Source organism: Salmo trutta, unplaced genomic scaffold (assembly GCF_901001165.1).
Source record: "Salmo trutta unplaced genomic scaffold, fSalTru1.1, whole genome shotgun sequence".
NCBI lineage: Eukaryota > Metazoa > Chordata > Actinopteri > Salmoniformes > Salmonidae > Salmo > Salmo trutta.
The window spans coordinates 182,518-201,719 of NW_021822521.1; the positions used below are offsets into that span (position 1 = coordinate 182,518).

General features: G+C 42.1%; 1 protein-coding gene across 4 annotated transcripts in view; it reads right to left on the reverse strand.

The window, feature by feature from the left end:
• The window catches only part of LOC115182477 (collagen alpha-1(XIV) chain), a 161,616-nt gene that overhangs the window by 57,877 nt on the left and 84,537 nt on the right, over positions 1 to 19,202 (reverse strand). For all 4 annotated transcript variants that reach the window (XM_029744077.1, XM_029744076.1, XM_029744078.1 and 1 more), the window contains exons 24-29: positions 15,589 to 15,732; positions 15,074 to 15,238; positions 14,471 to 14,509; positions 10,524 to 10,662; positions 6,805 to 6,947; positions 6,408 to 6,517 (exon numbers count right to left, since the gene is read on the reverse strand). In XM_029744077.1, the coding sequence (XP_029599937.1) occupies positions 6,408 to 6,517; positions 6,805 to 6,947; positions 10,524 to 10,662; positions 14,471 to 14,509; positions 15,074 to 15,238; positions 15,589 to 15,732 (740 nt within the window). The remainder of the gene's footprint in view (positions 1 to 6,407; positions 6,518 to 6,804; positions 6,948 to 10,523; positions 10,663 to 14,470; positions 14,510 to 15,073; positions 15,239 to 15,588; positions 15,733 to 19,202) is intronic.

Genomic DNA, 19,202 nt, shown 5'->3' on the forward strand with positions numbered 1-19,202 from the left:
TTATACAATCTGCAGAAATCCCCAATAACCTTATTTCCTCAGACACATGTTATCAGAGAGAGAGAGAGAGAGAGAGAGAGAGACAGAGACATAGAGAGAGAGAGAGACAGCGAGAGAGAGAGAGACAGCGAGAGAGAGATAGACACAGAGAGACAGAGACAGACACAGAGAGAGACACAGAGAGACAGAGACAGACACACACACACAGAGTAACTTTTGTGTGTAATGTGTAATGTTTACGGTTCATTTTTATTGTTTATTTCACTTTTGTTTATTATCTATTTCACTTGCTTTGACAATGTTCCCATGTAAATAAAGCTATTTGAATTGAATTGAATCGAGACAGAGAGAGAAAGAGAGAGAGAGGAGAGAGAAACAGAGAGAGAGAAACAGAGAGAGAGAGAGAGAAACAGAGATAGAGAGAAACAGAGAGAGAGAAACAGAGAGAGGGCTTAGTTTAAAAACTGTAATAACTACCCAGGACATTATTTCTGGGGTCAGCAATATTCAGAGTGGCAATTCTCTGTCCCAGTGGATTTAGATTGTGTAAATGAGTTTCAGATGGAGGGAAGGCAGGCAGATAAACACTAAGACCCCGGCTGCCTTGCCTTACCAGCCACAGCAGCAGACTGAGAAATGTGGTCCCTAATACCAGTTACCAAATCAAACACTACATAGACCATGCCTCTGCCTCAGAAACACTGGCAGACTGAACAAAGCATTTTTATGCTAATAAACTAGAAACTAGAAGTTAGAAATTTAACCCACATAATACAGAAATCAAATCAGAATGTCACAGACACTCAGGACAGCACGTCATCCCCTATAAGAATACTGTTTACCGCTGAGCCCTGCATGGGAGGATAGATATCACAGTTCAGTCTGGTACATTACCGTAGTCTGGATATAACATCACCCTCAGATAGATATCACAGATCAGTCTGTTACATTACTGTAGTCTGGATATAACATCACCCTCAGATAGATATCACAGTTCAGTCTGTTACATTACTGTAGTCTGGATATAACATCACCCTCAGATAGATATCACAGTTCAGTCTGGTACATTACTGTAGTCTGGATATAACATCACTCTCAGATAGATATCACAGTTCAGTCTGTTACATTACCGTAGTCTGGATATAACATCACCCTCAGATAGATATCACAGTTCAGTCTGTTACATTACTGTAGTCTGGATATAACATCACTCTCAGATAGATATCACAGTTCAGTCTGTTACTGTATCCAAGCTGACAGGAAGTAGCACCATTCAGAAACATATGTCCACTTTTCCTCCATAATGACAGGGGATCCTCTGTGTGAGACGGTGGCGTAGGGATGACCATGTGAAGACACCTGGAGTGAAGTGAGGACAATCCAGCAGGACATGTCTGTCGCTGCACAATACACCTGTCATCCAGTCTGAGGGGAGACTGTGACCGCGCGCGCGCGTGTGTGTGTGTGTGTGTGTGCTTGCGCGTGTTTCTGTGTGCATATGTGTGTAAGTGTATGTCCATTTGTGTGTGGGTGTGTGTGTGTGTGTGTGTGTGTGTGTGTGTGTGTGTGTGTGTGTGTGTGTGTGTGTGTGTGTGTGTGTGTGTGTGTGTGTGTGTGCGTGTGTGTAACAGTGTAGGTTCCGTCCCTCTCTTCGCCCCAACCAGGGACCCTTGCACACATCAATAACTGACACCCCACGAAGCATCGTTACCCATCGCGCCACAAAAGACACGGCCCTTGCAACGCAAGGGGAAACCCTACGTCAAGTCTCAGAGCGAGTGACGTCACTGATTGAAATGCTATTAGCGCGCACCACCGCTAACTAACTAGCCATTTCACATCGGTTACATGTGCATATATGTGTGTGTGTGTGTGTGTGTGTGTGTGTGTGTGTGTGTGTGTGTGTGTGTGTGTGTGTGTGTGTGTGTGTGTGTGTGTGTGTGTGTGTGTGAGGTGAGGATAAAGTCCTTGGGTTTACAGCATTATAACCATATATATATACTGCAGGGAGGCAGACAGCCTCTGAACACCAGAAATGTACTGCAGGGAGGCAGACAGCCTCTGAATACATTAACACTATAACCAGATATGTACTGCAGGGAGGTAGACAGCCTCTGAATACATTAACACTATAACCAGATATGTACTGCAGGGAGGCAGACAGCCTCTGAACACCAGAAATGTACTGCAGGGAGGTAGACAGCCTCTGAATACATTAACACTATAACCAGATATGTACTGTAGGGAGGCAGACAGCCTCTGAACACCAGAAATGTACTGCAGGGAGGCAGACAGCCTCTGAACACATTAACACTATAACCAGATACAGTTGAAGTGGGAAGTTTACGTACACTTAGGTTGGAGTCATTAAAACTCGTTATTCAACCACTCCACAAATCTCTTGTTAACAAACTATAGTTTTGGCAAGTCGGTTAGGACATCTACTTTGTGCATGACACAGGTCATTTTTCTAACAATTGTTTACAGACAGATTATTTCACTTATAATTCACTGTATCACAATTCCAGTGGGTCAGAAGTTTACATACACTAAGTTGACTATGCCTTTAAACAGCTTGGAAAATTCCGGAAAATTCCAGAAAATGATTTCATGGCTTTAGAAGCTTCTGATAGGCTAATTGACATAATTTGAGTCAATTAGAGGTGTACCTGTAGATGTATTTCAAGGCCTACCTTCAAACTCAGTGCCTCTTTGCGTGTTATCATGGGAAAATCAAAATAAATCAGACAAGACCTCATAAAAAAAATTGTACATCTCCACAAGTCTGGTTCATCCTTGGGAGCAATTTCCAAACGCCTGAAGGTACCACATTCATCTGTACAAACAATAGTACACAAGTATAACCACCATGGGACCACACAGCCATCATACCGCTCAGGAAGAAGACACATTCTGTCTCCTAGAGATGAACGTACTTTGGTGCGAAAAGTGTAAATCAATCCCAGAACAACAGCAAAGGACCTTGTGAAGATGCTGGAGGAAACAGGTACAAAAGTATCTATATCCACAGTAAAACAAGTCCTATTTCAAGATAACCTGAAAGGCTGCTCAGCAAGGAAGAAGCCACTGCTCCAAAACCGCCATAAAAAAAGCCAGACTACGGTTTGCAACTGCACATATGGGCAAAAATCATACTTTTTTGGAGAAATGTCCTCTGGTCTGATGAAACAAAAATAGAACTATTTGGCCATAATGAGGAAAAAGGGGGAGGCTTGCAAGCTGAAGAACACCATCCCAACCGTGAAGCATGGGGGTGGCAGCATCATGTTGTGTGGGGGTTTTGCTGCTGGAGGGACTGGTGCACATCACAAAATAGATGACATGATGAGGATGGAAAATTATGTGGATATATTGAAGCATCTCAAGACATCTGTCAGGAAGTTAAAGCTTGGTTGCAAATGGGTCTTCCAAATGGACAATGACCCCAAGCATACTTCCAAAGTTGTGGCAAAATGGCTTAAGGACAACAAAGTCAAGGTATTGGAGTGGCCATCACAAAGCCCTGACCTCAATCCTATAGAATATTTGTGTGCAGAACTGAAAAATCGTGTGCGAGCCAGGAGGCCTACAAACCTGACTCAGTTACACCAGCTCTGTCGGGAGGAATGAGACAATATTCACCCAACTTATTGTGGGAAGCTTGTAGAAGGCTACCCGAAACGTTTGACTCAAGTTAAACAATTTGAAGGCAATGCTACCAAATACTAATTGAGTGTATGTAAACCTCTGACCCACTGGGAATGTGATGAAAGAAATAAAAGCTGAAATAAATCATTCTCTCTACTATTATTCTGACATTTCACATTCTTAAAATAAAGTGGTGATCCTAACTGACCTAAAACAGGGAATTTTTACTAGGATTAAATGTCAGGAATTGTGAAACTGAGTTCAAATGTATTTGGCTAAGGTGTATGTAAACTTCCGACTTCAACTGTATGTACTTCATTGACCTGTCAAAGGTGTTCGACACTGTTGATCATTCTGTTTTACTGAAGAAGTTATCAAGAATAGGCCTGGGATATACAGCCTGTTTATGGTTTCAGAATTATCTTAGCAGCAGAACTCAGGCCATCTTAACAGATAGCGTTAAATCTGAATTATCTTAGTAACAGAACTCAGGCCATCTTAACAGATAGCGTTAAATCTGAATTATCTTAGTAACAGAACTCAGGCCATCTTAAGAGATGGCGTTAAATCTGAATTATTTTAGCAGCAGAACTCAGGCCATCTTAACAGATAGCGTTAAATCTGAATTATCTTAGTGACAGAATTCAGGCCATCTTAACAGATGGGGTTAAATCTGAATTATCTTAGTGACAGAATTCAGGCCATCTTAAGAGATGGGGTTAAATCTGAATTATCTTAGCGACAGAACTCAGGCCATCTTAACAGATTGGGCTAAATCTGAATTATTTTAGCAGCAGAACTCAGGCCATTTTAACAGATGGGGTTAAATCTGAATTTCTTGAGATTCAAAAAGGTGTTCTTCAGGGTTTGATTTTAGGTCCATTATTGTTCACCTATATTAATGACATAGGAAGCACTGTTAATACTTGTAACATTCATCTCTATGCAGATGACACAGTTTTGTATTCCTGTGCCGCCTCAGGGCAGAACGCCATTCATGAACTTCAGCACGACTTTGATTCAATTCAGAAATCCCTTACAGATCTTAAATTAGTGTTACATTCAAGTAAGACCAAGCTCATGCTGTTCTGTAGGTCATGAAATGTTGACCCTGAGGACCTGCATATTTGCGCTACAAATGGAGCCCAAATTGAGCTTGTTTCTCAATATAAGTACCTGGGTGTCTGGACTGATGACTAGTTGTCCTTCATAACGCATTTAGAAAATCTGACTAAGCAGCTAAGATCCAAGATGGATTTCAAATCAAAATAAGTCAATAAATCATGAAAATAGGAGAAGAATTCTCCCTGTATTGGATTCTGGTGATATTGTTTACATGCATGCGGCAACCTCTGTTTTGAAACCCTTGGACGCCGTCTACCATTCAGCAATACATTTTATCACAGGGGACCATTTTAGGACTCATCATTGTAGTCTGTATAAAATGTGGGATGGACCTCTCTGTCTGTAAGAAGAGAGCTACATTCTCTTTGATTTATTTACAAAGCAATCTGACAGAAACTCCCTTCATATGTAACTTCATTCATTAAATTAGGAATCCTCAGTTACCAAACCTGTTCTCAGGAATGGATAACACCAGAGATCCCTTCAGTCTCCATAGATTTGGGAAAATCTGCGTTTAGTTTTTTTGCTACTCATTTGTGGAACAATCTGCAGAGTTCACCGCAGTTAGATGTGCTGGTGCCACTCAGACAGTTTCCAGTACTAACTGAGGACCTTGAATGGGATTGTTTTTATTAAATAGGGTTATTGTGTTATTGTGGGCTGAATTCTACTGTTTTATACACGTGTATGTTTTATTATTCTGTTTTTATTGTAATGTATACAGGGCTCTCTTGTAAAATATATTTTTAATCTCAATGTGACTCCCTGTTTAAATAAAGGTTAAATAAAATACAAAATTAAAATAAAATACATTAACACTGTAACCAGATATACACTGCAGGGTCAGGGTTAGGGTCAGGGTCAGGGTTAGGATTAGGATTAGGATTAGGGTCATGGTCAGGATTAGGATTAGGGTCAGGGTTAGTATTAGGGTTAGGGTTAGGATTAGGGTCGGGGTTAGGATTAGGGTCAGGGTTAGGATTAGGGCCGGGGTCAGGGTTAGGGTCAGGGTCATGATTAGGATTAGGGTCAGGGTTAGGATTAGGGTCAGGGTCAGGGTCAGGATTAGGGTCAGGGTCAGGGTTAGGATTAGGGTCAGGGTCAGGGTCAGGATTAGGATTAGGGTGAGGGTTAGGATTAGTGTCAGGATTAGGATTAGGGATAGGGTCAGGGTTACATTAAGACTCAGAACAACCAGGCACACAATGCCTATGAGAAGAGAGTCTGATGGACGGCCTCTCACACTCTCTTTGACTACTGCGACAGAGGGTGTCTGTGTGTGTGTGCTCTCTCTTTGACTGTTGCGACAAAGGGTGTGTGTGTGTGTGTGTGTGTGTGTGTGTGTGTGTGTGTGTGTGTGTGTGTGTGTGTGTGTGTGTGTGTGTGTGTGTTCTCTCTTTGACTACTGTGATGGAGGGGGGGTGGGTTGTTTCTCCATTCATTCTCTGGGATCATTTTCTGACAAGACTTCTACTAAATTCTCTATTTGAGTAGTCGGCATGCAACATCTTTTTTATACAGATGGAGGGCCTGAAGTTTGAGGGTTCGTCCCAAATGGCACCCTAGTCCCTATATAGTGCACTACTTTAGACCAGAGGCCATGGATGATCTAGGGGAAGAACTAGGCTGCTGACCTTGTGGAAACTGCCATAGAACATCTTCTTGATGTCAGGCCCGTCAAAAGTGACTGTCTGGAAGTCTCCCTTGTAGTCGTAGTTGAAGAACGTCAGAGTCTTCCCACCATCTGACAGAGACAAAAACAGAGACAGGCAAACAGAGAGAGAATTAGGGACAGCACATTCTACACAAACCCACAAGCCCACATCCCAGAGTCCTCTGCCTTGGTCTTCTGTTCTGTGTGTTCAGTCTATATCTCTCTCACACAAAAGCTGGAAACTAACCCTGCAGCCCACACACTTTTGTAAACCACAGACCTCAATTGCAGAATATGTGATATGCAGGTTAACCTTAACCCTAACTCAAACCACAGGGACAGGGTTCAGGAAGTGATGAGGAACAGACTGTACGTACTGTCCAGGATGACCCCCACCAGGGGTTCATTGTCTTTGTTGAGGATCTCCCACAATGCAAAGGGCTCCTGGGGGGTGTCTGGTAGCAGGCGGAACAGGAAGGTGATGGTGTAGTCAGAGGGCAGACCTTCTGGGTGGAGGTACCTGAGACACAGACAGACAGACAGACAGACAGACAGACAGACAGACAGACAGACAGACAGACAGACAGACAGACAGACAGACAGACAGACAGACAGACAGACAGACAGGGTTACTTAACTGGCAGCCAGATAATGTGAATGGTTCAAGATGGCGGTTGGCAAATCCTATGCCTACACTGTAATGGGAAACTGTAATTCAAACAGTCATATCAGTGTAACCCCAACCCTAAACCTTTCCAGTGTAACCTTAACCCTAACGCTCTCCAGTCTAACCCTAAACCTTTCCAGTGTACTCTTAACCCTCTCCAGTGTAATCCTAACACTCTCCAGTGTAATCCTAACCCCCTCCAGTGTAACCCTAACCCTCTCCAGTCTAATCCTAACCCTCTCCAATGTAATCCTAACCCTTTCCAGTGTAACCCTAACCCTCTCCAGTCTAACCCTAACCCTCTCCAGTGTAATCTTAACCCTCTCCAGTGTAATCCTAACCCTCTCCAGTGTAATCCTAACCCTCTCCAGTGCTCCAGTGTAACCCTAACCCTCTCCAGTCTAATCCTAACCCTCTACAGTGTAATCCTAACCCTCTCCAGTGTAATCCTAACCCTCTCCAGTGTAATCCTAACCCTCTCCAGTGTAATCCTAACCCTCTCCAGTGTAATCCTAACCCTCTCCAGTGTAACCCTAACCCTCTCCAGTGTAACCCTAACCCTCTCCAATCAGGAAGTCCTGATACCTGATGCAGAGTAATGTGAAGTCATGATATCTGATACCTGATGCAGAGTAATGTGAAGTCCTGATATCTGATACCTGATACAGAGTAATGTGAAGTCATGATATCTGATACCTGATGCAGAGTAATGGGAAGTCATGATATCTGATACAGAGTAATGTGAAGTCATGATATCTGATACCTGATACAGAGTAATGTGAAGTCCTGATATCTGATACCTGATACAGAGTAATGTGAAGTCCTGATATCTGATACCTGATACAGAGTAATGTGAAGTCATGATATCTGATACCTGATACAGAGTAATGTGAAGTCCTGATATCTGATACCTGATACAGAGTAATGTGAAGTCATGATATCTGATACAGAGTAATGTGAAGTCATGATATCTGATACCTGATGCCGAGTAATGGGAAGTCCTGATATCTGATACCTGATACAGAGTAATGTGAAGTCCTGATATCTGATACCTGATACAGAGTAATGTGAAGTCATGATATCTGATACCTGATACAGAGTAATGTGAAGTCCTGATATCTGATACCTGATACAGAGTAATGTGAAGTCATGATATCTGATACAGAGTAATGTGAAGTCCTGATATCTGATATCTGATGCAGAGTAATGGGAAGTCCTGATATCTGATACAGAGTAATGGGAAGTCCTGATATCTGATGCAGAGTAATGGGAAGTCCTGATATCTGATACAGAGTAATGGGAAGTCCTGATATCTGATACAGACTAATGGGAAGTCCTGATATCTGATATCTGATACAGAGTAATGGGAAGTCCTGATACCTGATGCAGAGTAATGGGAAGTCCTGATATCTGATGCAGAGTAATGGGAAGTCCTGATATCTGATGCAGAGTAATGGGAAGTCCTGATATCTGATATCTGATGCAGAGTAATGGGAAGTCCTGATATCTGATGCAGAGTAATGGGAAGTCCTGATATCTGATACAGAGTAATGGGAAGTCCTGATATCTGATACAGAGTAATGGGAAGTCCTGATATCTGATGCAGAGTAATGGGAAGTCCTGATATCTGATACAGAGTAATGGGAAGTCCTGATATCTGATACAGAGTAATGGGAAGTCCTGATATCTGATACAGAGTAATGGGAAGTCCTGATATCTGATGCAGAGTAATGGGAAGTCCTGATATCTGATACAGAGTAATGGGAAGTCCTGATATCTGATGCAGGGTAATGGGAAGTCCTGATATCTGATACCTGATGCCGAGTAATGAGAAGTCCTGATATCTGATACCTGATGCAGAGTAATGGGAAGTTCATTTGGCTGGCTTATTTTACCTTCACACAACAAATGCCATAATGGTCCTTCTGATGACATTATATACTATATACATGATCAAGTATGTGACTGAGTGATGTTTGGATATGGGCCGTGGTGTTTGCAGGTCACCCTGAAGACATCCTTTAGAGGTGCTGAGTCCCTCCAGTGCAATAACACAATCCCCTCTGAACATGATGAAAGTAGAAGTCTAAACTAAATATTATCCTCAGCAGGAGTAGAGGTACATCTGTCAACACACACACACACACACACACACACACACACACACACACACACACACACACACACACACACACACACACACACACACACACACACACAATTCATCACCACTTCACATGTGATTAGATTCCCCTAAGTGATTTTCATTGGCAAAACTTTGTATTGTTTGAGGGACCTTGAAAATAACTGGCTGCTATTTCAAAGAGCTCTGGTGTTTGTCTCCTGGCTAGCAAGCGGGGTTGACCCTCCCTTGACATTTTGAAGTACAAGTCTCCTACTAGCTACTGGGGTTGACCCTCCCTTGGCGTTTTAAAGTACAGCTCTCTTGCTAACGACTGGGTTTCACCCTCCCTTGGCGTTTTGAAGTACAAGTTTCCCATAGAGGATGAGGAAGGCCCCTCTAGGAAGAGGACAAGGACAGTTCAGGAACAACCTCTACCTCCAGGCATAGGCACATCTGTATATCTGAAAGGATTGGATGGGTATAAGCGATTCTGTATGGCAAAACTTCCACCTGACCTATCAGAGGGAAACTTCCACCTGACCAATCAGAGGGAAACTTCCACCTGACCAATCAGAGGGAAACTTCCACCTGACCTATCAGAGGGAAACTTCCACCTGACCTATCAGAGGGAAACTTCCACCTGACCTATCAGAGGGAAACTTCCACCTGACCTATCAGAGGGAAACTTCCACCTGACCTATCAGAGGGAAACTTCCAACTGACCTATCAGAGGGAAACTTCCCCCTGACCAATCAGAGGGAAACTTCCACCTGACCTATCAGAGGGAAGCTTCCAACTGACCTATCAGAGGGAAACTTCCACCTGACCTATCAGAGGGAAACTTCCAACTGACCAATCAGAGGGAAACTTCCACCTGACCAATCAGAGGGAAACTTCCACCTGACCAATCAGAGGGAAACTTCCACCTGACCTATCAGAGGGAAACTTCCAACTGACCAATCAGAGGGAAACTCCCACCTGACCAATCAGAGGGGAACTTCCACCTAACCAGAGGAAAACTTCCACCTGACCTATCAGAGGGGAACTTCCACCTGACCAATCAGAGGGGAACTTCCACCTAATCTATGCGAAGGAAGCTTCCGCCTAACCTATCAGAGGGAAGCTTCCGCCTAACCTATCATTTGGGGAAGCTGTTGGAGTATATTCCAGGAATAATATGCCAAGAGTGGACACTGGAGGAGCGAGGTGGAGCTCAGTGAGCTCAGTGTGCACCCTAGCTGATCTTCTACCTCTCATCGCCATGACAACCACACTGACAAAACACAGAACCTAGTAGAACCTACTTGGTGGGTTGTGAGACCAGGGCGTCTTTGTGCAGTCTGTAGCAGGGGAAGCTGTTGAAGGAGCCTGGTTCCAGGGACACTCCCTCTACGTTACTGTACTCCTTCTCTACCAGGCCAAACATGTCCATCATCCTGAAGCCTAAGGAGGGAAGGAGCAGAGCACACATCTATGCTATAACCACTCCATAGAGAACCATAGAGAACAACAGAGAACCATAGAGAACAACAAAGAAATCAGAGAACAACAGAGAATCATAGAGAACAACAGAGAACCATAGAGAACAACAGAGAAATCAGAGAACAACAGAGAAATCAGAGAACAACAGAGAATCATAGAGAACAACAGAGAATCATAGAGAACAACAGAGAACAACAGAGAATCATAGAGAACAACAGAGAATCATAGAGAACAACAGAGAAATCAGAGAACAACAGAGAAATCAGAGAACAATAGAGAACAACAGAGAACAACAGAGAATCATAGAGAACAACAGAGAATCATAGAGAACAACAGAGAATCATAGAGAACAACAGAGAATCATAGAGAACAACAGAGAACCATAGAGAACCATAGAGAACCATTGAGAACCATAGAGAACCATAGAGAACCATAGAGAACAATAGAGGACCATAGAGAATAACAGAGAACCATAGAGAACAACAGAGAATCATAGAGAACCATAGAGAATCATAGAGAACCATTGAGAACCATAGAGATACTAGAATACTAGAATAAAATGGTACACATTTTATCTTCAAGCAACAAAATGTGCCATGGTAGTAAATAGTGTTTAGGTGCTGGATATACACATAGTAATAATCATGTCATTCTGTCAACCACTCTCTCTCTGGATAGTATTTCCTATTCCCCACCCGGCGAAGGAAAGGCGCCCTGTGTAAAAAATCCTAGGAGAAACAGTGACATTCACTCTGAATAACCTAAAATGATGAATTCCATATTGGTCTTTCACAGTCAGACCAACCCAAGCTGTACTGTTCATATTGGTCTTTCACAGTCAGGCCAACCCAAGCTGTACTGTTCATATTGGTCTTTCACAGTCAGGCCAACCCAAGCTGTACTGTTCATATTGGTCTTTCACAGTCAGGCCAACCCAAGCTGTACTGTTCATATTGGTCTTTCACAGTCAGGCCAACCCAAGCTGTACTGTTCATATTGGTCTTTCAGTCAGGCCAACCCAAGCTGTACTGTTCATATTGGTCTTTCACAGTCAGGCCAACCCAAGCTGTACTGTTCATATTGGTCTTTCACAGTCAGGCCAACCCAAGCTGTACTGTTCATATTGGTCTTTCACAGTCAGGCCAACCCAAGCTGTACTGTTCATATTGGTCTTTCACAGTCAGGCCAACCCAAGCTGTACTGTTCATATTGGTCTTTCACAGTCAGGCCAACCCAAGCTGTACTGTTCATATTGGTCTTTCACAGTCAGGCCAACCCAAGCTGTACTGTTCATATTGGTCTTTCACAGTCAGGCCAACCCAAGCTGTACTGTTCATATTGGTCTTTCACAGTCAGGCCAACCCAAGCTGTACTGTTCATATTGGTCTTTCACAGTCAGGCCAACCCAAGCTGTACTGTTCATATTGGTCTTTCACAGTCAGGCCAACCCAAGCTGTACTGTTCATATTGGTCTTTCAGTCAGGCCAACCCAAGCTGTACTGTTCATATTGGTCTTTCAGTCAGGCCAACCCAAGCTGTACTGTTCATATTGATCTTTCACAGTCAGGCCAACCCAAGCTGTACTGTTCATATTGGTCTTTCAGTCAGGCCAACTCAAGCTGTACTGTTCATATTGGTCTTTCACAGTCAGGCCAACCCAAGCTGTACTGTTCATATTGGTCTTTCACAGTCAGGCCAATCCAAGCTGTACTGTTCATATTGGTCTTTCACAGTCAGGCCAACCCAAGCTGTACTGTTCATATTGGTCTTTCACAATCAGGCCAACCCAAGCTGTACTGTTCATATTGATCTTTCACAGTCAGGCCAACCCAAGCTGTACTGTTCATATTGGTCTTTCACAGTCAGGCCAACCCAAGCTGTACTGTTCATATTGGTCTTTCACAGTCAGGCCAACCCAAGCTGTACTGTTCATATTGGTCTTTCACAGTCAGGCCAACCCAAGCTGTACTGTTCATATTGGTCTTTCACAGTCAGGCCAACCCAAGCTGTACTGTTCATATTGGTCTTTCACAGTCTGGCCAACCCAAGCTGTACTGTTCATATTGGTCTTTCACAGTCAGGCCAACCCAAGCTGTACTGTTCATATTGGTCTTTCACAGTCAGGCCAACCCAAGCTGTACTGTTCATATTGGTCTTTCACAGTCAGGCCAATCCAAGCTGTACTGTTCATATTGGTCTTTCACAGTCAGGCCAACCCAAGCTGTACTGTTCATATTGGTCTTTCACAGTCAGGCCAACCCAAGCTGTACTGTTCATATTGATCTTTCACAGTCAGGCCAACCCAAGCTGTACTGTTCATATTGATCTTTCACAGTCAGGCCAACCCAAGCTGTACTGTTCATATTGATCTTTCACAGTCAGGCCAACCCAAGCTGTACTGTTCATCTTGGTCTTTCAGTCAGGCCAACCCAAGCTGTACTGTTCATATTGGTCTTTCAGTCAGGCCAACCCAAGCTGTACTGTTCATATTGATCTTTCACAGTCAGGCCAACCCAAGCTGTACTGTTCATATTGGTCTTTCAGTCAGGCCAACTCAAGCCGTACTGTTCATATTGGTCTTTCACAGTCAGGCCAACCCAAGCTGTACTGTTCATATTGGTCTTTCACAGTCAGGCCAATCCAAGCTGTACTGTTCATATTGGTCTTTCACAGTCAGGCCAACCCAAGCTGTACTGTTCATATTGGTCTTTCACAGTCAGGCCAACCCAAGCTGTACTGTTCATATTGGTCTTTCACAGTCAGGCCAACCCAAGCTGTACTGTTCATATTGGTCTTTCACAGTCAGGCCAACCCAAGCTGTACTGTTCATATTGGTCTTTCAGTCAGGCCAACCCAAGCTGTACTGTTCAGTAGGCTAATAGTAGGTCTACTATTGAAACAGATAAATGAGGCTGTCAACTGAGTCAGGAATTCACAGGTTTCAGATCTTTTTTTTCTCCTTCAGGTTTTTGCTCTTAAAGTCACACTTTCTTAATATAAAAACAACAGAATTGGATGTTCTAAGCCCATAACACTGCTTAAACCACATCAGGGGACCGCTTTTGAGGTCTGAGAAAAATGTGTGTTTCTACAGCACATGAGATGGGTGTTTGCCAAACAAATGGCCACTGGATTGATGTAAATAATCCTGATATCATTCTGCCAGGTAGACATAGGCTGCTTTGTAGCAGGTAACATTTAATTGAGATGGTTTTTGGCAAAGCCTTACCATCTATCAGAAGATGGTTAGGCCTGTCATTAGCGTCGCTATATTTCTCCTGTTCCTTAACTGTTTAAAACTGGACGTTTTACTTCATATTATGAGGCATGTCTTGCCTCCCTTTAAAGCAGCTTAAAGCCTAAAATGGGAAGAAATTTAAGTTGATGAACATTTGAAGCTAAACATTCTGTGTTCCATCAGCCTTATTGATACGGCGTATACCTCCACTACACTACTATGATACGCATCGTAGGGATTAAGAAGTGAGTATACGCAATGCCCAGTGTAAAATACGGTGGTACACGGCGTATACCTCCACTACACCCTGGACTGTATGTAACTTTATCTGACTGGATTTGAACTAGAATCACATGGCAGACTACATGCTGCTCCTGACAATAGCCAGGGACACTGAGTCTCTCCTGTGAATGACTAAGTGGGATCAGACAATCAATATTGACTGTAGATTGAGAGGGGTTTATCTCAATATGGATACACATTCTATGACTATAAAGCAGTAACAAGCTGTATGTGTTTTACATAGTTTACCTGCCATAGTGTTGCCACTCATCAGAACCGATGGACAAGCTAAAACAAGATGGATGAAACGGTTAGTTAAATAATGACTAGGATATTAATCACTGTCATTTCATCATGAATCAAGATCCTCTTATTAAGACTGATTTAAATGTGGATAAATCCTCTGCCTACCATCTGTCTCTATTCTACAGTAGATTATATCAGTTCTGGAAACCACATGACCAAACCTACCATCTGTCTCTATTCTACAGTAGACTATATCAGTTCTGGAAACCACATGACCAAACCTACCATCTGTCTCTATTCTACAGTAGATTATATCAGTTCTGGAAACCACATGACCAACCTACCATCTGTCTCTATTCTACAGTAGACTATATCAGTTCTGGAAACCACATGACCAAACCTATCATCTGTCTCTATTCTACAGTAGATTATATCAATTCTGGAAACCACATGACCAACCTACCATCTGTCTCTATTCTACAGTAGATTATATCAGTTCTGGAAACCACATGACCAAACCTATCATCTGTCTCTATTCTACAGTAGATTATATCAGTTCTGGAACATTCTTCCAATGGCAGCTACTTCAGTTCTGGCAGTACTTACTGGCAGTGGCAGCCTCACACACAAAAGTGATCAGCTGCTCCTCAATTTTTTTGACAGCGTCCAAATCGTCCACAAAGAAGACGTGTCTGTCGCTGGGTTTGCTGGCGATGTTCACCAACTCTCCGTAGTCTGCGTCAGCAAAGCCAATGGCAAAGATGATGTAGCCTTCAAAGATATACATTGTTAAGATTTTAAAACAATATTTTGTTTTTCTTCAGCAATAAAGCAAAACAATTCCAAGGAAACTATTTGATTGGCCTATCTTACCACTCTCTGACTTGCTAAGTGACCCTCCTACCACTAACATATTTCTCTCTAAGTTTTGTTTTGGTATGATAGCCATGAATAGTTCTGATACAACAATATAATACAATGGAATAGTGTACTGTCCTCAGAGGAAGAAACATGGGTTTTATCCAAAATAACACCCTATTCCCACACTACTTTGGCCAGAGTAGTACACTATACAGTACAGAGAATAGGGCACTATTTGGGACTCACACTATGCCACTCACCTTCCATCTGCATCTCCTTGGAGACCTTGTTGACGTCGTCTTGGGAACGGCCATCGGTGAGGACCACCAGAACCTTAGGAACCCCCCTCCTCACTCCTCCCTCTGAGGTGAAGATAGATTCCTTCACATGCTTAATGGCTCGGCCTGGATGGATAGGGACTTAGAGTTATATTTCTATGGATAGGAATGACAGAGATCATATCTACACATCACAGCCTGTTGTTAATGTATGGATGACTATCAGACCATATCTATACAGCCTATTGTTAATGTATGGATGACTATCAGACCATATCTATACAGCCTGTTGTTAATGTATGGATGACTATCAGACCATATCTATACAGCCTGTTGTTAATGTGTGGATGACTATATCTATACAGCCTGTTGTTAATGTGTGGATGACTATATCTACACAGCCTGTTGTTAATGTGTGGATGACTATCAGACCATATCTATACAGTCTGTTGTTAATGTGTGGATGACTATCAGACCATATCTATACTGCCTGTTGTTAATGTATGGATGAATATATCTATACAGCCTGTTGTTAATGTATGGATGAATATATCTATACAGCCTGTTGTTAATGTGTGGATGACTATATCTACACAGCCTGTTGTTAATGTATGGATGAATATATCTATACAGCCTGTTGTTAATGTGTGGATGACTATATCTACACAGCCTGTTGTTAATGTGTGGATGACTATCAGACCATATCTACACAGCCTGTTGTTAATGTATGGATGAATATATCTATACAGCCTGTTGTTAATGTATGGATGACTATCAGACCATATCTATGCAGCCTGTTGTTAATGTGTGGATGACTATATCTATACAGCCTGTTGTTAATGTGTGGATGACTATATCTACACAGCCTGTTGTTAATGTGTGGATGACTATCAGACCATATCTATACTGCCTGTTGTTAATGTATGGATGAATATATCTATACAGCCTGTTGTTAATGTATGGATGACTATCAGACCATATCTATACAGCCTGTTGTTAATGTGTGGATGACTATATCTATACAGCCTGCTGTTAATGTGTGGATGACTATATCTACACAGCCTGTTGTTAATGTGTGGATGACTATCAGACCATATCTATACTGCCTGTTGTTAATGTATGGATGAATATATCTATACAGCCTGTTGTTAATGTATGGATGAATATATCTATACAGCCTGTTGTTCATGTATGGATGACTATCAGACCATATATGTGGATGGATAGGGAAGACAGGCACATCAGGGACAATTAATAATAATAATAACATGAATAATAACAGTATGAATAACAAGAATAATAACAATAATAATAGAATTAATAATAATAATAACAATAATAATAATAGTTTTAATAATAGTAACAATAACATGAATAATAATAACACTAATAATAGTATGAATAACAATACTAATAACAATAATAATAATAGTATTCATATTAGTAATAATAACATTCATAATACAAATACAAATAATAACAATAAATAATAATATTAATAATAACAATAATAATAATGATAATAACAACAATAATAATATAACAATACTAGTAATAATAATAATAATAACAATAATAATAGTAATAATAATAATAATAGTAACAACAATAATAATATAACAATACTAGTAATAATAATAATAATAATAATAGTAACAATAATAACATGAATAATAATAATAATACATCTATCATAACTCATCTAGCTAGACTGTTTAATGAATGGCTGTCAGGGGTAGACAACCCTGTTCCTGGAGTGCCGCAACTAAGCATCACACCTGACTAACTGGGCTAATTGATCAGCCTAAATTCAACACACCTGGTCTTCCTGGTTGGTTAAATCCCAAACCTGCGGCCCTCCAGGACCAGGGCTGCCTGCCACTGATTTATTGCATTCAGGAGATGCTAATAGAGGAAATGTGAAACTCTGATAGGACACATTAAACAAAGAAAGAGGAGCCTGTCTTATCTATTGTAAGTTATAAACCTTGACAGAGACAAAAATCGCCCTAGATCATTAGCCCTATTGTGGGCATCGGAGCGGTCCGTAGAGAGGACGAACAGAGCAGAAGCAGGTGGGGATCATTGCAAGTTATTTTTCTTTACCAATGTGCATGTCTAATATCTCTCTGGTGTCTAAGGTCATTCCGTAATAGCAGCTTTTTAAAACAACCTCCCTGGGATGTTTCTGAATAAAATATGTCTTGCATGGCTGAGCATGGCTGAGGCACTACCAGGGTACTTTGTAACATCTAATATGGAGACAGAGGCTGGCTGAGCAGCTTGCTGGACGGCCATCCATCCATCCCTCTCCCTCCCTCCCTCTCCCTCTCTCTCGCCATCTCTTTCTCTCTTTCTCCCTCTCTCTCGCCATCTCTTTCTCTCTTTCTCCCTTCCTCCCTCTTTCTTTCTCCCGCTCTCTCCCTCCATCTCTTTCTCCCTTTCCCTCTCTAACTCCCTTTTAACTCCCCCTCCTCTCTCTCTCCCCTTCTCTCTCTCTCCATCCCTCTTTTTCTCAGCTGTCTCTGTGAGCTTTATTAAAGTGCCTTTCAGTGAAGATGAATGACAGGCAGAGCTAGTGAACATCAGTCTTGTACCAGGGAGAGTTATGTCTGTTTCAGCATGGTATTATATTAAACAGAGGTCAAATTGGAATCACAATATCCATCCAGCCAGGCATGAAGACATGCTGGCCTCTATCACTGTGGAGAGTGTTGTGGAAGACTGTGTGTGTGTGTGTGTGTTTGTTTGTGTGTGCGGCTGCCAGGGTCCTGAGTGGAATATCACACCATCAATCAAATACTGTCCATCTCAGACGTGTGTGAAATGTGTTTCTTGTACATAAATCCTCAGGCTCATTCCTGGCCGTCAGCTTCCTTTCTTTGCCTCCAAACTTACAACAAGATCTTAACAACAAGTTCCCAGAAATAATCCTCGTCAACCAAGACCTGAAAGACCCCGTCAACAGCAACAACTATACATTGGGCTGCAGCTAGAAACACAAAGAAAACACATCTATTCTAGGCAACTAGGTGAAGGCTAGCCTAAGTTCCAGACCTATTTGTGCTGTTTTGGCAACTCCATTACTGTCATTGTCATGTTTGGCGTGGCGTGACAATAACAGCAATAGGGTTGGCAAGACAGCACAAACAAATCTGGGTGAAGGCTCCACTGCAATACCTTCTTTGTGATATTAAACCTCCGACTCAGACTGGATGTGATTGGTGGTTAAAAAAAGAGGGAATGAGGTCAGGCCAATCATGTTGCTGTTAGAATCCCCTCAGTGCAGTATGAATACTATATGGAACACAGAGGGATCAGTCCTAATACCAGCAGCTACTGGAAATCAATCATCTCAAGCTCCAAATGGAAAGACAATCAGGCTAAAGTCTTAATGAAGAAATGCATAGCGAACATAGTCAAATCCCATGCAGGCAGATCGTATGTGTGTGTGTGTGTGCATGTGTGTGTGTGTGTGTGTGGTAGTGTAGACATGTACAGAACACCAAAGGGTCACATCTAAAGCTCTACCACCAGACTCAGTCCCTGAGAGGGGCCTCTGCTTACAGAGAGAAAGAGAGAGAGAGAAACTCTTT